The sequence below is a fragment of the Perca fluviatilis genome, chromosome 22 (assembly GCF_010015445.1).
Source record: "Perca fluviatilis chromosome 22, GENO_Pfluv_1.0, whole genome shotgun sequence".
Classification (NCBI taxonomy): Eukaryota; Metazoa; Chordata; class Actinopteri; order Perciformes; family Percidae; genus Perca; species Perca fluviatilis.
The window spans coordinates 19,868,064-19,889,549 of NC_053133.1; the positions used below are offsets into that span (position 1 = coordinate 19,868,064).

General features: G+C 42.3%; 1 protein-coding gene across 16 annotated transcripts in view; it reads left to right on the forward strand.

The window, feature by feature from the left end:
- Nucleotides 1-21,486, forward strand: part of scrib (scribble planar cell polarity protein) — a 68,923-nt gene that overhangs the window by 42,542 nt on the left and 4,895 nt on the right. For 4 of the 16 annotated variants that reach the window (XM_039790420.1, XM_039790424.1, XM_039790421.1 and 1 more), the window contains 25 exons: nucleotides 1,324-1,404; nucleotides 3,171-3,419; nucleotides 3,837-3,947; nucleotides 4,052-4,228; nucleotides 4,332-4,448; nucleotides 4,818-5,006; nucleotides 5,315-5,434; nucleotides 6,479-6,535; nucleotides 7,118-7,174; nucleotides 8,005-8,085; nucleotides 12,791-12,862; nucleotides 12,997-13,050; nucleotides 13,922-13,975; nucleotides 14,566-14,688; nucleotides 15,373-15,483; nucleotides 15,877-15,927; nucleotides 16,318-16,473; nucleotides 16,909-17,068; nucleotides 17,189-17,411; nucleotides 17,503-17,592; nucleotides 17,682-17,864; nucleotides 19,074-19,220; nucleotides 19,810-19,949; nucleotides 20,565-20,602; nucleotides 21,149-21,223. In XM_039790420.1, the coding sequence (XP_039646354.1) occupies nucleotides 1,324-1,404; nucleotides 3,171-3,419; nucleotides 3,837-3,947; nucleotides 4,052-4,228; nucleotides 4,332-4,448; nucleotides 4,818-5,006; nucleotides 5,315-5,434; nucleotides 6,479-6,535; nucleotides 7,118-7,174; nucleotides 8,005-8,085; nucleotides 12,791-12,862; nucleotides 12,997-13,050; nucleotides 13,922-13,975; nucleotides 14,566-14,688; nucleotides 15,373-15,483; nucleotides 15,877-15,927; nucleotides 16,318-16,473; nucleotides 16,909-17,068; nucleotides 17,189-17,411; nucleotides 17,503-17,592; nucleotides 17,682-17,864; nucleotides 19,074-19,220; nucleotides 19,810-19,949; nucleotides 20,565-20,602; nucleotides 21,149-21,223 (2,916 nt within the window). The remainder of the gene's footprint in view (nucleotides 1-1,323; nucleotides 1,405-3,170; nucleotides 3,420-3,836; nucleotides 3,948-4,051; nucleotides 4,229-4,331; nucleotides 4,449-4,817; nucleotides 5,007-5,314; nucleotides 5,435-6,478; nucleotides 6,536-7,117; nucleotides 7,175-8,004; nucleotides 8,086-12,790; nucleotides 12,863-12,996; nucleotides 13,051-13,921; nucleotides 13,976-14,565; nucleotides 14,689-15,372; nucleotides 15,484-15,876; nucleotides 15,928-16,317; nucleotides 16,474-16,908; nucleotides 17,069-17,188; nucleotides 17,412-17,502; nucleotides 17,593-17,681; nucleotides 17,865-19,073; nucleotides 19,221-19,809; nucleotides 19,950-20,564; nucleotides 20,603-21,148; nucleotides 21,224-21,486) is intronic. The other 12 variants (XM_039790425.1, XM_039790431.1, XM_039790427.1 and 9 more) reach the window with 11 other exon arrangements.

Consider the following 21,486-nt stretch of genomic DNA (forward strand, 5'->3'; position numbering starts at 1 on the left):
CAATTAGTTTTCGATTAGTTGATTAATCAATTAGTAGATTGACAGAAAAATTAATCAGCAACTGTGTTGATAATTAATTAATTTCAAATCAGGTCAAATTAACCATCATATTACCCAACCCTAGCTTGACATTTTTACATAAATTAAAAGGTCCTCGTCTATAAGGCAAGGTAGGCTTACACATTCAAAAAATGTAATGCTTTCCATCAAAAGTACAAATATGACAATTGCATCAAAGTAAAGTCTGTAGTCTATTGAGATTATGGGTTTCAGTTAAAAGAGAAAGACGATACGAAGACATGGTCTAAGATGAAGACACCATCGTTAATAATAGGTCTTGAATTTCGGAAGTTAGGTCACAAAGTGTTGGCAGTAACTGTCTCAGTCACAGGGACCTGTCTTTTAACAGCGTCTATTCTAGCCGAAGTGTTTACAGTCATCGCCCGGGAGATGGAGATATGAATAGCCAGCCCTGACACCTGATAGGTCCACTGTAACGGGACTGGGTGAGGTGTATATTTGGGCCAGCGCAATACGGCTTTGCAACTCATACAGTTCAACGAGCCCACAAAGAGGAAAGGACTCAGATGTATGATTTAGGCGGGTCTGACTGTAAGTCTTGCTTCTTTTTCAAAAGCTTTTTGAAATTGATGCAGTGACTTGGATTAGTTGGTGGTTGATCTGAGGAGGAGGTGCAGTAGAGTTTTTCTCCTGCATGTGTTTGCACATTTTGTTTTTGTGACTCAGACTAAGAGTTCAGCTATGTTTTTATTTGTCAAACAAGTTGTGTAATTTGCTGAGAAAACAGACAGGGGGTCATGATTTGTGCTGATTGTGCTGTGTCTTAATGATCGATACTATGCTGTTTATCAGTTGTAATGGATGTTCTTTGTTTATGTGTACATCCCTATAATCACAATTTGTGCCATTGTGGGCTGCTAATGTCTCAGAATGCCTTTATTAATTACCGCTGGCACACTTTATAAAGGTAATTCTATTTCTGGCTAAGATCCACACTGTGGGATATCACACAGTGACTGACCGGTAACTCAGCTTCTAGACAGCTCAGAGTTGCACCAGACCCTTTTACCACTGACCCACTCTAATCTGATACACAGACAGGAGAGGCCAGCAAATATTTGTGTAATAATTAGGTATCCTCTTCCACTTGTTAAACCATTTTTAGATACACAATATTAGCAGTGTTTCTGTTATATGTACAGTAGTTCTTAACAAACAGTCAGAAAATAGTCACAAAAACAATTCAGAGTAATTCATCAACAAAGGTTTAAACATTTGACAATGTCTCTCATCTGTTTTCAGGCAATCTACATCTCACGCATCGCAGAAGGGGGAGCGGCACACAGAGACAGCACACTGCATGTAGGCGACAGGGTGATCTCTGTGAGTACTACCCACCCCCTCCACACCTCTATCTGGGCAACATAGTGTTCAGTGTGATCAAAACAGGGTTTCCTTTACAATGTTTTCATCCATGTGAGAATGGGAACCATTTTGTTTAATAGGTTCAAATAGGATACAGTAAACGGACATTGGCGTTAGAGCAGTTGTAGTTTTTGAGGTGGCTAAAGAACGTGGCCTGATCCTGTACTCTGTAATAAATCTAGATCTTTTTCTCACTTTTGCAGTTTTTCTCCCATCTTGACAATGTAAAGTAGTTACTTGACATGCTTGATGTATGTCATCATTGCTATATGTTTTATATTTATATTGTAAATTTGCCCACAACACTGCTCGCATCCCTCAAATTAAGTCTTGCCATATCTAGATCAGACTAACTCATGTTAGGTCCCATGCCGGCCACATGCAGACAATTAACTCATCCAACTCTCACGCATTAAAACCATAAGTTGGCAGCTAAGACAGAATACTAATACAGTCCGCCTACTAATTCTAACCCAGAGTCTTTCCTTGGATGCAAATTGTGTAGCTCTTTTGCTTAAATAGTGCAGCACAAAAGAAGATGGACCTCTTCTTTTGTTTCCTCTGCTGATCACACTCCAAGCTTGGCTTTGTTCCCTTTTTGGTCAGCATATTAGTAACTCTTGAGTTGCATGTTTTTTTCCCCCCTAGTCACACCCATGCACATACATCACACAGTGTTACTGTAAACCAATTGATGATGGTTGATTTTGATTCATTTTGAGGTTCCTCTCCCAGTGTGTCGATTGTGAAACTGCCCCTTCTCTTAACTGTTTATTTAATGTACATCCTGCTCTATGGGAATCACAGAAGAGCTTCCTGAATTATCCTCGTTTCTTTCTTGCCGGGTTTACACTCCCCTTACTTCGGCAGTTTTTCAGCTCTTTTGTCTATTTGTTGGCTGCCTCTTTTTCTCACACTGTCCGTCTGCATGCTCACTAATGTATTAAGTGCATCTGCTTGGTGGAGGGTATGGTGTTGGGGTGGAGTGGGCTGAGCCTGTATAAAGCAGCATATCAGCCGATGGTAAGAGCTGGTACTGTCGGGTCAGTGCTGACCTCTGCTTGTCACTTTGGACCAGAGTACAGTTTTTAAGATTGTGCATGCCTGGACAGCCACCCTCTAATCTTAAAACCAAGCTAATGATTCAAGAATTATTTCTGACAAAGATGTCTAAGGACTTCCCTGCTTGCCTTTGTTGACTTAAGATCCGACTTTTTGCAGAAACTGCACACTGACACTTCCACTTGTTTTTTAAGTAAACAAAGGCAAGCGTTTTACTGATTACGTTTAAAGAGAGCAGCACAAGCAGTCATAAGCTGATTTTAGGGAATTTCATGACATTGTGGGACAAAAATAGCTTTGCTTGCTAGTAACCTCCCTCAGGGAAGCTCTGCCAGTTTAAATTGCCTGCAGCAGCCCACTGTTACCCCTCTCCCTCTTTTTCTCTGCCTGTTCCCGTTGCTCTGCATAGGTGTTGTGTTCTTCTTCAAATAACCACCCTCACTTTGGTGCACTCACAAACTGTTAGTGAATTAAATATCTAATAAATAGTTTTAAGGGATGAGGTGTAGAATCTGGAGAGAGAAGACTTTTTTAATTTTTTTTTTAAAGAGTTTTCAGCATGAATTTGTTTTTTAATGTTCATCGTGCCGATGGCAAATGTGGCCCATTGGAGCGTCCTGGTGGGCTGACACCCTCCGTGGTTGGTTTTACTGTCGATCCAGATCAATGGTGTAGACATGACAGAGGCCAGGCATGACCAGGCAGTAGCGCTCCTTACCGGCACCTCCCCCACCATCTCCCTCCTGGTGGAGCGAGACCTGAATGCACCAGGGGGCTCTCCAGGTCAATCCCGGGCACGCGCCCACTCCCCTCCACCCCCAGAACCCTCAGATTCACCAGACCAGGAGGAGGACGGCCTTACCCTTCATGGGAACAACCTGAGCCGGATGGAGGACGAGTATCCCATTGAGGTGAGACCTCTTAGTGGAATAGCTTTTTAGCTTTGTTAGACCCTGCTGTAGAAGCTTAATGAAGGCATTCAGCGTTAATGTTTGTTTATTTGGCCCCTGCCTTATCCTTAATGCTGTCCAGTTCCAGAGAAGATGGTGCATGGTATGAAGGCTTGGTCTGATTTAAATAATGGTGTACTTTAGAGTGTAGCATTTCCAGTTGTCAATAATGCAACGATATTTCTGTTAACTTAATAGCGGCTCATGGCTGAGATGTATGTGCATGCAGTAGGTTGGGTTGTGTTTATTATAGATGTAGACATGACTGTAACCTGATGTTCTTTGGTTCACTCTTGTTAAATTTAGCCTGGGGGGAAAAAAAAGTATGTGTGTGTTTAAATAAATAAATAACTATTCTTCTACCTCTAATCCTAACAGGAAGTGATCCTGGTGAAGTCAGGTGGCCCTCTAGGCCTGAGCATTGTGGGAGGCAGCGATCATGCCAGTCACCCGTTCGGCATCAATGAACCCGGGGTGTTCATCTCCAAGGTATGACTTTGAAAGAGTCGTGAAATTCCTCGTTTTAAAGATTCCGAGTTTTTATTTTTGGTTTCCCTAAAATACGTGTTGTGTCTCACTTTTCACATCATCAGGTGATTCCTCACGGTCTAGCATGTGAAAGTGGACTGCGTGTTGGGGACCGAATATTAGAAGTGAATGCTATCGACCTGCGTCACGCCACACACCAGGAAGCTGTGCGAGCGCTGCTGGCCAACAAGCAGGAGATCCGTATGTTGGTACGGAGGGACCCTTCGCCGCCTGGGATGCAGGTGAGACCATCAACTCAACTGAATATATTTATACCAATGTGAGCATAACAGAAGCAAAGGCTCACCTTTCCTTGCCTGATGAACTGTTTATACATTATTGCAGGAAATTGTGATCCAGAAGCAGCCAGGGGAGAAGCTTGGCATCAGTATTCGTGGAGGAGCAAAGGGTCATGCAGGAAACCCCTTTGACCCCACAGATGAAGGCATCTTCATATCTAAGGTTCTAAAATGATTTATAGTATATAACACAATTTCAATTCAATAATTTGAAATTGAAATTTTAAGGCTTTTTCACCTCTTTTGAAGGAATTGCAGCCCAAAGAGTATCTCCTTTTTAGCTTTAAATGCACCATCAAACCATTGAATAGCGAAAAGTAATGAAACAGTCCACTTTATTTAAAGCCACATCCCATCTAACTGAGAACTATAAGTCGTGATTGCTGTCCACAAAAGAATAAAAGATAGTTTTAAGAGTGATGTATAAGATGCCATTAACAGGATATTTCAAAGAATGGGCCTGGATTACATATTGTTAGGTAATCTCAGGCAGTTGTAGTTATCAATTTACTCCTACTTGATATTGGAATAGGTGAGTTCGAGCGGTGCAGCAGCAAGAGACAGGCGACTGCAGGTGGGCATGCGTATCCTCGAGGTGAACAACCACAGCCTGTTGGGCATGACGCACACAGAGGCAGTGCGAGTGCTTCGAGCTGTAGGAGACTCTCTGGTCATGCTGATGTGTGATGGTTTCGACCCACAAAAAGTGGCTGCTGTGGAGGTGAGATACCCTGAGCAGTTGGACAAAATATTGTTGTTTTTTAAGTTATTGAGACAATAAAATAAAATGAAACAATACTATGTAGCCTGTTGATTAAACATGGTTGTGAGCTTAAATGACCTCAAATAAAGCACTTTTATGTTGCCATAGATAGATATTATTATATTTTTAAGTTATTGTACTAGAATATCTAGTACAATAACTAATTTGGTCAAGAAATTGCAGTGCTGATGTTATGACATTTTCTAAAAGTTTGACCGATCTGTTTTAAAAAGCACATTTTCACTGTTGATTGGGTCCATTTCTAGGCGTCTCCTGGCATCATTGCCAACCCATTTGCAACAGGCATCGTCCGTAAGAACAGTATGGAAAGCATCTCTTCTATAGACCGAGACCTGAGCCCAGAGGAGATGGAAATCATGCAGAAGGTACAATACAAACAGGGGTGAAAGTTACGAATTACATTTACCCTCGTTACTGTAACAAAGTCGTTAAAAATCTGTAATTTTACTCAAAGTACTTTTTATCACAAATATTGTACTTTGCTACATTTCAAGTCCCATCCATTACAGAATAAAAAGAATATTCACATCCAGTTGTGAGATTAGAACAGAAGAAAGGAGCTGCAGCGGTGTCTGTGGCCGCAACAATGCAATCAAATTTAGGGATCACATCTTTATGGGTTATGGTTAGCATTATTGTAGTTTTAATGTAAGTGTTAATGTTGCTGATATTGTTCCACTAGTGTGTACATGTATTTTTAAGTGAATTTGTACACAAGTACTTTTACTTTCACTTGAGTAATATTTCTTTAAAGTAACAGTACTGTTACTGGAGTACAATATTCTAGTACTCTTTCCACCTTATAATACAGATTATGCACTATGTTAATTACCAACATTAACAGTATCTTTGCAGTTAAGGTCAGGGTTATTGTACTTTGTGCGCATTTAGCAAACATTCACTGATCAGGCCGGACGAGGCCCAAAAGCGCTAAGTAAGGGAACTGTGTTGGTTTGTACACCAGGAAACGCAGCACACCCCTTTCATCCACATAGCGGGAATCAGTTTGGCGATTTTGCAACGACGGTGGTCAAGTCAACACGTGAATCAGCTGTTTTGTTCAGCGATTCTGTCCCCAACACTGTGCTTCCACAGCAGTTTGGTGTTAGCAGGTGGAGTTTTCAACAACAGTGGAGTTTGACTCACTCCAAGCCATACATGCCGCACATACCAATCATTTTACTGCAGCACCCAGGAAGTGCCAACACAGTTGTTTATTTTGTTCAGATGAGCTTTTGGGAGACTGCCTGTACAAAAGGAATGTAGGGGCTTGTTGCTTTAACGAATGCTAGTTTTTGTTCCTCTGCAATAATTCATATGGCAATTGCATTGGTTTAAATGACTCTTGCGCTAAGATTTACAGGCTGTTTATTGGGACTGTAAGGATCTTAAATCTCGCTCTTCTCCAGGAGTCTGAGATGGTGAGAGAGACATCACAGTGGGAGCGAGAAGAGATGGAAAAAGTGGTAAGTGAAAATCCACGACTGTTTCGTGAAGGCTAGAGATGAAACTGTATTTGTCAAATCAGCGGAAAGATAGCAATACAGCGAGGCCGGAGAATAAAAATCTTTTCTTCGTACAAAATGCAGAACACAAGTGTGCACGATACTGTAAGGTGGAGCTTTTAGATGCAGAATCTCAGGTTTGTCTGATATCGAGTGAATGAAGCTTCTCCTCTGCACCCTGTGTAGGTATTGTGTTTGACAGAACAATTCCTGCAATGTCCCACCTTGCATGCTTTTTTTCTGCTCCCATAGCTAATGAATAGAGTACTTTTTTTTAATGTGTGCGGATTCTATCCTTTCTTTCCCTTCTGTTTTTCTTTCATCTCTCTTTTACTTTTGGTATGTTTGGTGTAATAAAAAACCATCCAATCATCCCATCTCCATACCACTTCTCCACTGTTTTTCTCCACTTCACCCTCTGTAACACTTCTTTCCACTTCTGTAAATTCTCCATCTTCTCATCGCATCACTGTGTGGCTGTGTGTGGTCGGGGCTCTTCCCATCCTGTACTCTCCTCTTCCTCCCCTACCTTTCTTGGTGAAGGAGCGTATGCGCTTGGAGCGTGAGGAGGCAACTCGCCTGCTAGAAGAGGAGACTGAGGTGAGACACTCCTCATCGGCAGGTCTGCAGACAACCTTCCTGGAAGTCTGTGCAAAAAGGCAGTCTGATCAAAAATACCACGGCACTACCTCCACAGGAGTTTACCATGTTGTTCATCCCTTTCAGGGGAAATATATCCTCTGTTTTTGGTTTTCTGATAGAAATAAGTCTTGAGCCACATTAAAATGGCTTAGTTTTAGTGGAGAACGTCATGTCCAGGTTGAGTACTTACTTACTGTTACAGGTAAAGTACAGTTCACATTTACTATAGAAGTGTGGATCCAAGAATTAGGGGTATTTTAAATTGATTCCTTTTTTTTAACCAATGATTCACCTAAATATTTTCTGTTTATACGGTACTGCTGATGGCGACTACATCATATTAGTTTCCAGCAAAACCGACAGAAAGCAGAAAATACATGTTATGTACTTCTTTACAAATGAAATAAATGTCAGACTGACATGGGATGTGCATTGTTCTTAAGAAAACAATTATTTTTTAGAATTGCCTCATGATATATTGTCTCTAGAAGTGTATTATTCCATTTTTTGTTTTTGTTAAAGAAGGAAAATAAAATCACAATACTCAATACTATCGAATCGCAATAAATGAAAATTGCAATACAAATCGAATCGGCACCCATGTATCGTGAAAGAATCCATTTCGGACAAAAACATATCCTCCCAGCCCTAACAGGAATGGTTCTCTACAATTCTATAAATAGTCTCCTCCAGTAAAAATATTTCACTTTGAATAGATTTGTGATTGATGTGTGATAAACCTCGGCCTAGTGCCCTTCTAGCCTCTGTTTTCTATTATATCTCTGCAGAACATGGGCACTGGACCTCTAAAACTTGACTACAAGACCCTGGCTGCTCTGCCCACCACCAGTCTGCAGAAGCTCAACAGGGTAAGTCTCTCTTTATGTTCTAATGTCTTCTGGCAGCGGTAGAAGATACAAAGGTTTTTACATTAACTGTTATGAGTCATTTCTCACCATGTTTGAAAAAGAGTTCAATCCTCTGAAGCTGTAAATTGTTGGTATTTCTGTGCGGGCTATGTTGGAAATGGCCTTCAAGGGTCAGAATAGACCTCTTCATGGAATCCCTTGTTTTTATGTCCCGGGAAACTGAGTGACCCAGAGCCGACCAGTTGCCCCTCCAGGAGCAGGAATGTTAACCTCCCTGTATGTGCAAAACTCCAAGTCAACATTAATGACGGTGGCTCCAAGGCCAAACCCATACGATGTTTCATCTCCGAGTAATGGAATTGTGACCTACATCAATTAACGAGCGCAGATGCGATCAAGCCGGATTGAAGAAATAACATAAAGGTGAAGGACTGATCAAGAAGTTTGGAAAAAGAAAGCAAAGACCAAGATTCAAGATGAGAAAATTTAAAAAAAGAATTCAAGAGGCTGTGGAAGAAAGAAAGTATCTATAAGGTACAGAAGGAGGTGGACTTTGAAAAGGAAGCATGGCCAAAGGGAAGGCACTGGTCTGGTTGATAAAAAAGAGTGCGAGTGTGTGAAAGAGGTGGCGAGATGGGGGGGAAGGGGACAGCTGCCCGCTATCAACCAGCCTATCCTCTGCGATATTTTAAACCTGCATCTGGCTCTGAATTGGATAGAGTCTCTTGGGTGGGCAGGGTGCTAGACGGGGTGGGAGGGTGTCATCTAAGAGGAACAGACCAAGTGTTTCAGTTCCCAAAGTCCTCAGAGGAGTAAGTTTAAGGAAATACTGCGCTGTCCTGTTCCCATCTTACCGTGAGTATAGAGAGTTGACTTTAGTGTTAATATTTAGGGTCTTCTTTCTTTCTGTCTTGTTCATTCTCTCTCCATTTAATTTGATTTAACGTGTGTCTGTGTTAGGTGTCAAATGGAAGATTTTATGATTTTGACTCGGTCTAAGACTTAGCTTAGACTTTTCAGAGTTCTTTGAAACCTTATCACCAAAAGGATTGCATTGCTTGTTCTGTAACTCGCTCTTAAATACTCATCCTTGAACTATACCAAGTACTAAAGGTATCCTTATTGTTTCTTTATTAACATTTGGGTCACAAAACTTTAAATGGACAGGAATTATGACTTTGTTTGTGTGCCCTACTTGTAGATCTCTGCCTTTTTTAGATCGTCATAGAACTTCACCTACATTTCATATGCAGCTGTTAATGCTCGGTGCGCTAGAGCTAGATTTGCTGCACCAGCACACGTGGTCCTGCTCAAACTGTATCACAGTGACCCTGTATGTTGTTATCAAAGGTTTAGCTTAAAAACCAGAGATAGTTCATGTTGAAATCATTAGAAAGCCAAATGCAGTGTTTTTTATTTAAGTGATAGTGACAAGTTTAATTTGATTTTGTGATATTTTTTTTATAAGAAGTGAGGTGATATGCATGATGTGCTGCAGAGCTGCCTGGAAATGAGATGGTTGAGAGTAAAATAAGGGTACTGTACGATTGTTTTGGAAGGGACTTTTGGTTTGGTTTATTGACAACATTGTATTATATTCATAAAATACAACATATCGTCTAATCCCTGACACAAACGATAGAGTCCTAGAATTTTTTTTCCCCCAATCATTGTCCTTGGTGTTTACAGTCAACCAACCTTTATCAAGACAGAGACAGGCATTCAGTTGAACATTTAACACCAAATATTATAAAATAGGAACTGAACAATTCCAAAGATGAATCCTAAAAACAAACAATGAGTTTGAAATGATTCAGTTACTGTTTCCCAGCATGGCTAGCTCAGTGTGTCGGCATGCTGGCAGACCAGCAGCCTCGCTCTCCTCTCTCACACCAAAACCCCAGCTGTCCCTCACAGTTTATGTCAGAGCCAAAGGGGCACTCGTTCACATTCCATCCCACTGACCCTCATCCCTCCACAGACTCTTATAGTCAGCATGTGGGGAGGCACATTGCTGCCTCACAATGCTTGTTGTATTCTTAGTCCGGCTATTTTGATTAACACCAGATATGTCAAGGACACATCTTATAGATTCCAAAGTTGGTTAGTTATCTGGGTTAACTTGAGGCTTTTTAGGAGGACATGACACGTCTGTGGTTGCACTTACAGTATCAGGTTTCTTTACATGGGTTGAGTTAAACATTGCTCCTACAGTGACATCACCTGTCCTTTTATGTTCAGTACAGTAGGAGTTGAAGGTGTGCTGGAGCCTGAATGTCTCGCTAGTCTGATAATATGGTTATTTAAGGCTGAGGCCAAGAGCCTGGACTGCAGTAATGTGTCTCGTGGCATATAGCAGCAGAAGGGCTGGGTATCCTTTTTATTTTTTTATTTTTTTTTACCAGTGCTAAAACGATACTTTTAAAACGGTGCCCATGCCTGAATAAAAAATAAAAAGACCACAAAACCACAGTCGCGACATTAAGGAACGGCTTGTTTATTGCTAAGGCGGAGGGATTAAAATGGGTGCACCAGAAATTTACTTTACACAGGTTTTACCTTCAAATAAAGCCAGTTTTAAAATTGTGGTGGAAGTTCTCAGATCCCATAGCAATAATAATTTCCTTTAGTGTGTTGAGTGAGTGGTTGAAGCTTTTCCTCTCCTTATTCCTTATTATCAGTGTCACTTTACTGTATCTGTCCTCCCTCTTTGTTTGCTCCTGTCCAGTTCTCTACTCCTGTAAGTCTGACTGCTCCCATGGAGGCCCCCCTGCAGGCCCAGTACGGAGCCCCTTTAGAGCCTCTGGGCTTTGGCTTAGGCCACACCACAAAACCCTTCAGCCAAATGGACCCTGAGTCCTGCCCAAGTCTGAACACAGAGCATGATTACATTAATGGATCCCAGTTCTCCCCTAATGGGACCGCCGCTACTGACAGTGCTGGCTCATCAACAACCATTAATTCATCAACATTTTCCACCGAAGAAGAAGAAAGCCTGGTGGACTCTCAGCCTATCTGCTTCAAAGAGAACCCTTTCCTGGTGGCCAATCGCAAAGGAAAGGGTCGTCCACCTGGGGAGCAGATCCTGTCGGGGCCTCCTGTGGGCTACGGGAAACAAGGCCAGCTTCAGCCCTGGTTGTTCAGCAAGGCAAGCTGCCTGCCTGAGTGTGGTTTGGAGGCAGCATGGTGTGTTACTGTGCACAGTTTGTTGTTTGGCTCACTTGTGTCCCTTGAAATGGATCATACAGTTGCTCTGTTAAGGCTCTGCGGAAGTTATAACTTTAAACAGTCGTGCAAATGGATCCGAAGAAATGGCCACTATTATCTTGAATAATCAAGAATGAAAATGAACATAAGTTGCATCGCTGGATCAAATACCTACACTTTGATTTATAAATGTTAGCTTTACTGTTTCATTGCACAGGAGGATTAATGTGGTTTAAAAAAAAAAAAAAAGGCTCATAAGGAAAGTATTTTTCTCTAAAGAAGTGTGTCTAGGTTGTGTGTATTAATATCAGTATAACATCTAGCTGAACTGGTGCATGTTTTTTGCTGTGAGCACACAGCTTGTGGCACCTCGTGAGGTATTTAGGCACATAAGTCGGTACATAGTCAGGACAGACTGGAATGTCTGTCCCAACAACTGCGAGGAGTCATAAGTCATGAATGAACATGACCTGCAAAAACCATAGACTGTAAAAATAATGGACCTAACAGCAGTGTCGTCACTCGTCTGTTTGTGGACTGCTGTTCATGGGTGTTCGAGAATGCTACCGTTTAGAAGCCTCTTATAATACATCCATGAGTCAAACCAGTGTTTATGTATGGTTTCAGGAAAAGTTGGCCATTTCCAACCCTTCTGAAGCGAGTCATCTGGCAGAGTTTTGCCGGCGAGTAAACGCGCACCTCTGGGTACTGGCGCCGTTCATCTGCATGTATGGCAGTACAGAACATCTGCAAACTTTACCTTACCTAAAGTTACCAGCTAACGCTAGCTAGCTAGCTTGGTTGGCAAAGTGCTTCCGAACGCTAAACGAGACCGTTAGGTGACCAAAATTTCACACAGTGAGAGGGTCAAAGTTGAAGATGTAAACACGGACTGCACCCCAAAACAAGCGGACGGCTATTTTAATATAGACCGTGGTTAGCATTGCTAAGCCTCTGTCATGATTGACAGGTCGGCGTGTAGCCGGTAGCCACGCCTGAAAGCATCCCCTGCTTTATCATCATTTTTTTAATAAATGGGACCATAATTTCATAAAAAAAACATAATTCTGTATTGAAGAAGACTTGTAAATAGCATTTGAGACCATAAACTCATTATGAAAATGTATATTGAGGTAATAGATCAAGTGAGAAGTAGGGTCATTTTCTCATAGATTTCTGTGCAAGCTGTCTTTTTGCAACCCTGCTGGAATTGGATAGAATGCAGGTTTAAGGCACTTTCGCATTTTCAGACCCGGAAACTCAGTCCATTATTTTTTACAGTCTATGCCATAGAGTCTATGGCAAAAACACACAGAAAAGTGCATGTTCATCAGCAAGAGATTGTTGTTGGTTGAATTTCCTACATAATCACTTCTATATATAAGGACTAACCAGTGAATCTTGTTTTGGTATTTCTTTACTACTTTGTTGTGTGCACAGAGTGAAATTAAGAGCAGTTGTTAAGTGTGTTTTTGGTGTTTGATCTTTGTTTTTCCAGGCGCCTCCTTCTGATTTCACCAGGACGGAGAGCCCAATCAGGGAAGCACCCTACTCTCCCACGATCCAACCGGTGAGCAGCCTTAACACCCAGCGCTAACACTACCATCCTTTTACTTTATTTTCTCCTTTTCCATGAGTCATTTCTATCACCATAGAAGAGGTATTTTACAGTTGATCCTTTTAAACTTTTCCTCCCACCCATAGCCCAGCGACCACTCTTCCAACAGCTCCCTGTATGCAGGCAGGGAGACCCGCTTTGTAAGTGGGTCTTGTGGCCCTCTCTGCTCTGGCCTGGATTTTTTTTTTTTTTTTGCGTCAGCTGTTCTGAGCCCTCAGTCTGTTAACCCTCCTGTTGTCCTCAAGTCAAATTTGACCAATTTTCAAAAAGTTTCTTTATCAGAAATGTGGGTTTCTTTCAACCAAATTGTCAAAACAAATAACGTGGATGGTTCCATACGACACTCTTCACAACTAAAATAAATTATCAGTTCACTATTTTCATTGAATTTTGGTGTTTTATTAAATTTTATAGCATTTGAAAAAAAAAATGTAAAAGAATGTTTAAAAAAAAAAAAACTGAAAAAAATCCGCAGAATAAGTGACAAAAACGTTGAGAAAAAATTCTAAAAAGATGACCAAAAACGCTGAAAAAAAAGTTTTAATGTTAAATTTTGACCCAGGAAAATAAAAAGTTGCATGGTCCACAGGAAGACAACACAAGGGTTAATAAAACAACTAGTTTTAGCTGCCGTGTCTGCTACAGTCCTACCAGTCTGAAAAGCATGTGCTTCTCCATGGTCAGCTGATTACTGATGCATTGCCTCATGCAGACAGTTGGATGTGCACTCAGAAATAGATTTTTGTCCTTAATGTCTTTACTGACCATATTGACCATATTCTCTCACAGGACAATAACAAAATAAAATGTGCAGCAGTGTAGTACAAATACTATGTATATAATTTAGGCGAACCTTGGTGGTCTTGCGTTGTTTGATAGCGTCTTTATTTGGCCTGGCGTCATCCAATAGTTGAAAAGTAGCGACTGTATTGGATGAAACTCAAGTAGATGGTGCCGATCCATGGGTTTTTATTTCATTGTCATTGTTTTTATTTTCACTTTCTTTTGCAGGCAAATGTTCATTACACCTCCACTCCTACCGCCAACGACAACACTTCATCATCAGTGAGTGCCTGTGGAGCTTGAAAACAAGCTGTTCAGAAAATAACCTTTATAGTACATTAACGTTGGGCTCATCCAACTGGTTAACCAATGTATCAAGCCAATATACTCACCTCTTTACGTCGTAGTGTATTTCTCATGCGTTTCTTATGTTGTTACATTACTTTTAAGATTTCTAGGCATTTAAAGTGTTTGAATATTAGAATCTCAAAGAGCTCCTAACCCTAAAGACAAAATGAGTTTTAGTCTCTCACACTACTTTAGCTTTTCCATCTAGAGTAACTTTCTGCAGGACACTGGGTGGTTGTAATGAGAGGTAAAAAAAAAAAAAGAAGATCATTATTTATAATTATTAAGCTTTAAAAACCCCATGGACAAATAATCTGAATGGTAAATTAGCTCTGATTCATATCCACCATTAGCTTTATTCATTTTGAGTTGTCATTCATCCTTAAGTTTATGTCTGAATAAAAGTTTTTTCCCCCTTATTGTCGTGCTAAACCGATTGGGAAGCAAATGTGTGATTTTAGGCTAAATGAACAAAACTGCCTTGACTGATCTCTTCCATAAAATATATTTTGTTTCCTCTCCAGACAAGACCGGGTGCCATCCAGCCAGTCGGGCGCGTGCGGCAGAGTCCCTCCCCCGCCACTCCAGACGGACACAGTCCTAACCCCTTCCAGCATGGCCCCTCCCCCTTCAACTCCCAGACCTCTGTAAGACCCCTCACCACCACATAGTGCTGTTTTCTATCCACTCTCCGCTCTGTGCCGCCTCCTCTGATTGCACAGCCCCAAAACACTGTCTCATAGCAGTGCAGCAGAGACACCGATATGTGATGTTTCTAAAGAGGCTAAAACCAAAGAAAAGGAAGACCTGTATTTGAATGCACAGTGGAGTTGAGTCTGTGCAGGTTCTGCAGGCTCTGACCTCCAGACCTCCGGCACCTGCAAACGGAGCGTCCAGCCCAACTCTGAGCTCCTGAATCAAATCATTTCTCATAATTACAGCTTTCTGAAATGTTCCACTTGTGTATTTGTTTGGCAAGCAGCGTAGTTGGATAGGTAAATAATGAAGAAGCTATGATTTCATCTCACGTCTTCCTATTTGTTTCACAAAGGTGCTCCTACAAAAAAAAGTCTGTCATGGCTTTGGAGTTTCCAAGTCCTACTGTCTGTCTTTCTCTGGCATACTCCTCTCCTCTCTCACATGAAACCAGCCACCATGCTGTTCTCCTCCACAGTCTTCTTCAACTTTGCTGGGTTTTTTTCATAGTCTGTCCTCTCCTCCATGTCTCTGTCTGTCCGTCCTTCCCATCTCCTCTTCTTCCCCTCGGCTCCTTTACCATATGGACCTACCCCACCTTCCATGCTCCCCCTACCCAAACCTCCCCCCTGCAGCCTCGCGTCCCCTCCCCTACTTCGCCCGACGAGTTCCCCATGAATGTCAAGCAGGCATACAAGGCGTTTGCCGCCGTGCCTCGCTCACTGGCAGTGCTGGAGCCGCCACAGGTAGGCCGTGCTGCCCGGACTCCCCCGGGTCACAACGACAAAAGCATGCTGTGCTGATTGGTTGGTCTCGCCCCCCTGCTCCCTCCTGACTGGAGCAGGCTGACCTATAAGGAGCCTGCGCCGTGTTGGGGGGGGGGCCTGTGACGTGCTGTGACGTGTGGAATGCGTTCATCGTTGGTTTTTTGTACTCCAGTGCCATCATCTTGTCATACTGGTGTTGGGTCTTGATCCATTCGTCCATCCGTGTGTGGCTCTTGTACTAATATCCAATCCCCCCTTTTTTATATATACATATTATCCCAGATGCTAATCCAGTCTGCCTGCTCTGTATCTCGGTCTTTGTCCTCAGTCGGAGTTTACTTAACGTTACTTACATCCTGCTGTGCCCAACAGGACCTGTACGGTGTGAGGAACAATTTCCATCCAAAGCAACCTTCTCCAGAGGTGAGTGAACAAATTGAGCAAATAAATATTAAAAGCACAGCTATCTGTTTCTTGAAATTACAGTACATTTGAAAAAGTGAGGATCGTATTATATTCAAGGTCTGGACTTTTACGTGTTCACAAAATCAGAATCATAGCCTTAACGTTGCTTCGCTCGCAAGATTTTCTAGTCCATTTGTAGGGTGTGTTTTAAAGTTAGTTAGCCCCAATAATTTTTAAGAAGCCAGTTCAACATTGAGGAGTTTCTGAACACTTGTGTAATGTGTTCTGCTGAATACTGAATATGCAGCTGCAAGAACAAAATAAAGTCTAGATATGCTCTAAGCTTACTGTGATTACATACTGGCTCTCAGTCTGACAGTCTGGTGACGACCTATGTGGCCTTTTCAGCCTGAGTTGAACAACGAGGTGTTTGATGATGACATAGATGGTCAGGAGGGAGCTGGTAAGGGTTTGACCCCCCGGGCCTCCCTCTCACCTGACCGTCGGGAGTATATGAGACTGGCAGGAGTGCCTCGCCTCTCCAGGCCGTCCTGGGACCTGCAGGTACCCACCGCCTCCGCCACATCTACAGCAGCCCTGTTCTCTGTCTGGGTGTGCTCGGCTTGATCGGTGGTGGTGTCTCTGCTCCCAGACGCTGGGACACAGCCATGTTACTTCTGTCAATGACGGGCCTGGCAGTTCATTGATCTTAAATCAGCTGATGGTGCTGGGTTCTGTTTTGATGTCTAATTTGTTTCTTTCTTCTCGGTCGGTGATATTTTTCTCCTTTGGCATCTCTCGTGATATCCTCTGCTCTTTTGGCAAATGGCTCTGCAATAACGCAAATAGCAATTTCTTTTTACAAATATTGGCGTATATTTAGCTGTTTTGTCTGTTTTGTTTATCGCCGGTGCTTCAGGTGCTACAATCTCAGCACTTATGTATTATTATCTTTTATAATTTTGTATTCTGTCCTTGATTTTTGTTGTTGCCATACAGAGTCCTTCTCCTGGCGGTAGGGGCAGCCCAGAGCAGCGCTCCTTCAGGGACAGACAGAAGTATTTTGAGATTGACGTGAAGCATCAGACACCAGAGAAACCCAAACCTCGAGTGTCTCTTGTTGGAGAAGATGACCTCAAGAAAATGCGGGAGGAAGAAGGTGTGTTTCTATGTTTTGTTTTTTTATTGAGCATCCCTTGCTAGTAACTAATAAAAAACATCTGACTTGACTAACCTGATACTGAAATTTACAACTCTGTGTCCGTTTATCTGGGCCCAGAGAGGAAGTTTGAGCAGCGGGCGCGGGAGTACCTGCTGGATGAAGACGAGGACGAGGAGGAGGAAGAGGACCTGGCTAAACAGGTGGCGCAGATGAAGGCAACTGGCAAAGTGTTGCTGGATGGAGTGGAGTACAGCGTGGAGCCAGTATCCAGCCCATCCCAGCACTGTGCCACACCACCAAGTTACAACGTCACGCCACCGAGCTACTGTGGCAGCTCAGGGTAACGAGTTGTATATTATTATTATTATTGCTTTAAACGTTGTTTTTAATTTCTTTTGCTAATAGTTTATTTTTTAAATTTTTGTATGTAGGCCTTCCTCTGTTGATGGTAAAGGAGAGTCTCAGAGGAATTCACTGGAGGACAGCTTCAGGCTGGAGCAGAGGCCCAACTCCATGACTGGGTAATTACATTGCACGCAACATCTTTGACTGTCTCTTTGCTGTTGTTTTTGTCACTGTAGTCATCACTGCTACTTGTGTGTCTTGTCAGTCTGATCCCAGTGTACCCCGGGGACTCGGCTGCTCCCATCCGCACAGCCAAAGCAGAGCGCAGACATCAAGAGAGACTCCGTATGCAGAGCCCCGAGCTGGCTGTGGCCCTCGACAAGGACCTGTCCCCTGCTGAGAAACGAGCCCTGGAGGCTGAGAAGAGAGCCATGTGGAGGGCAGCACGGTAAATAAGCACCGTCTTTTTGTGCATTTTTTTAAAAAAATTTTTTAAAGCTTTCACTTTACCTCACCCTGTGTATTTCTAGTACGTTGATATTAAAAGGGATGTTTAAAAGGAAAAATGTATCCGTTACCAATTCTATAGTTAGATAAACCCGCTTTAATGCAGTGTGATAGCAGTTTGGCATTGGTTATAAGAATAAATCTGTAAGCATAAATTAACCCAGTAAAAACACAGCTAGACTTTTACATCAAAATGGTCGCTGTCACATTTCTGATGACCATCATGTTAACAATTCGTGATTATTGTCATTGTTGGCTGATTTATCAATCATTTCATTGTCTTAGAAATGGCATACATTTTGGCAAATATACTTCACAAGTTACTACAACCAAAACTGATTGCGTCAAAACAGTTGTGTTTTGTGATAATAGAAAATCAAATCTTGGCGTATACAGCAACTTTTTCTTAAAGTTTTTTTTTTTTTTTTTTACTGAAATATTAAGACATTTATTTGAAAACTTCTATCAGTTGACTAAACCTCTAATTATTATAAATTAATATATAAACTAGAGACAATTTTTCAAACAAACTGTAACGGCCTTTAGTAACTTCTCGGCTGATAAACGGGGTCAAGCGGGACCATCGTTATTTCACCTGATCTTTTCAATGCTTTTGAACCACTTCACATCTTTCCCCCTGAATTCATCTATTTTATACCAAAGTGGGTTTACACTTATAGTTTATAGATAAATTATATATCATATTTTTGTTTTACACTTTTAATTTGGATCAAGTAGGAGTCAGAAGCGGGAAGAGAGGGGAAAGGTTTGTTTACTTTGAGCTGTACATGTGCTATAAACCTTGGGGACACTTGTGTCCCAGATTTCCTGATAAACAGTTTGTCATAATGATTGATAACAAGGTTCAATGTGCAGTGAACCCAAATATAAGTTCTAAGTCTGTGTCCTGTGTGTGTGGTTAGTCCGTCTCCTCTCTTCACTATTTTCATGTCTAGAAATCAGATCTTATTTATTATTCCTGGCTCTTCTAAATGTGTCAGTGTTTTACCTTCCATTCTTTGGTTTTCTTCTCTTCTCTCTTTATGCCTTTCTTTCCTTCCTCTTCTCATATTCCTCCTTCCTCCTGGTGCACTTCTGGTCCTATTCCCTCCTCCTGTCTGTCCCTCTCCCTGGCCTGGCGGGGGCCCAGGCCCTGTGGCCTAGAGGACGATGTTAGGCAGTATGAGCAGGACCTGGCTAAGAGGCTCTACCAGGCCAGAGTGAGGGCATCTCAGGGCGCGGCCGAGGCCCCCCAGCCCCCCATCTCTTCCTCCTCCTCTGCAGCCTCCCAGCTCAGGTCTGCTCCTCGGCCCCAGCCACCAGGGCCAGACGCACGGCATCGTGGGGGTGTGCTGGGGTGCTTTGGCGTTGGGGTATTTTGCTAGCGGCCGAGTTCGGAAAGGTCCAAGCAAGCACTCGCAGCAACACTGTGACAGTGCTTCCACTGCCTTTCTAGTGCTGTCTTGCTTCTGCACGTCTTTGCTGTTTCCATTTCTACCTTTCCTCTGGTTCCCCCTCTCTCTATTCTCTGTCTTGTCTCTTCCTCCCTGCAGCACTCTTTTTCATTTGCGCCTTGCTGTTCTCTTGATTTCCATACTATTATTTGTACTAACACACATCCCACAGTAAGTTTGCAAGCTATTTGTGAGTTGAGGGTAAGCCTACTAGCAGTAGGTAGTCCTTTTCCTGGAATGCCTCCCTTTTTTATTGTGCAATTAAATTAAACTGGTTGTTTGTGACAGCAAACCAGGACAAGGAGCACCCAAAATTAGTAGCGAGCGGCACTACACCCATCTGTAGCGGCGTGTGTGCCTCTGTCATTGTCTCTGTATTTCTTTCCTTATTTTCTACTATCGTTTATCTGATGGTGGTTGTTTCTCTTGTAGAATGAAGTCTCTGGAGCAGGATGCACTGAAAGCGCAGATGGTCATCGCCAAGTCTCGGGATGGGAAGAAACGCGGCACACTAGACCAGCTGACGGAGTCGCCCTCGCCCGCCCCAACGCCCTCTCCCACACCTATGGAAGGTAGGAAGCTGCTCTCCTTCACACCGCTCAAGCCTGTTTACATGACAAGCATCTTCTTTTAAGTCATTACTTTGTGTAAATTCCTTAATATAGTGACAGACAGACTCAAGGTCAGCGAACTGTTGTGTACTGGATGTTGCCAGCTCTTAACTTTAAAGTTCAGGGAGACTAAGCATTTCCTGTCTTTGCCCCTCATTTTTGGAATATTTACCTCATTTGATTCAACACGTTAAAACAAATATATAAAAGGTCATACATGCATTACACCAAATGCATATTATTAAAATGCCAAGGACAGACCCAACAGAGACACAGTTAACATAAGTACACTGTGGAAACATATACTTACTATTCAATCATCCAATTTAATTACATTGTAAGAAACTTCTCAAGACTAACTTATATTCCCTTTCTTTTTTTCCCTGATGTTTTGCTTCTTCTTTTTTTTTTTTACTTCTGTTAACATCCTGCCAAATTTATTTTTGTGAAGCAACTTTTGTTTTAAAAAGTACTGTATAAATCTATACTTAACTGCAAAATAAATCGAAAGCTTATTGTTTCATCCTTACCCCTCCTTGCCTTTCTGTTAACTTCACATCTGTCTTCCTCTGACAGAGCTCAGTCCTCGAGGAGTAACCTCTCCGGGCCGGCTGGTAAGTGCTAAACCTTTTTCTTAATGTCCATTTTGTTTTTGACCGATTTTTTTCCTCTGGCTTTTGTGTCACTGTGAACGGTTTACTGCATCCTTTGAACGGACTTGGAGAGCTGGAGTCAGCAAATATTTGAGCAAAGCTGTAACACTGACTTCAATATGAAGAGCTTTATTTAAGAAAGTTAAGAAATGCAACAAATAAGATCGTTGCTTTACATGCTGGGAAAAGGGAAAAAGTAGATTTGTTTCAAATCACATTTGCATTAATCCATCATCTTGCTCATTGTCACTCTAGCCAATCTGGGAGCTAAGAACACACTGCTCTCAAATCATATACCACAGCTGGCTGTTTGAATCACCCATTAGCCTCTCTGCCTCCCTACTCTCCTTTTTCTATTCCCTCATCCCTTTCCCTTATTCACTTTCCTTTTGACATTTGCCATCTCCATCCTTTGCCCCTCCTTTTTATATTTCTCCAATCCCCCCCCCCTTTTCCTCTTTTCTCTCCCCCTCGACCTCTGCTCATTCCTGTTTGCTATCCTTCTAGTCCCTGTCGTCAAAGAAGTTTGACTACCGACAGTTTGCTGCCATTCCTTCTTCCAAACCCGTATACGACATCCAGGTATTGGCTGCATGCTGAGCTCCCGGGGCTTCGGCCTCCTCCCTTCCCCCTGGCTTTCCCTTCTGCCTCTCCCCTCTAGTTTCTCTGTTAACCAAGAGGCATCAGTGTGACTCAAGTCTAGGGTACGGCTCCGTAAATGATCAGTACTTCCTGCTGTGCACTATAGGGATTGGCTCACTAACTTACTTGCGCAATGAAGAGAGACTTGCTCTACATAAATGACACTGAATCAGCCCTGGGTCTCCCTCCAGTACTGCCTCCCC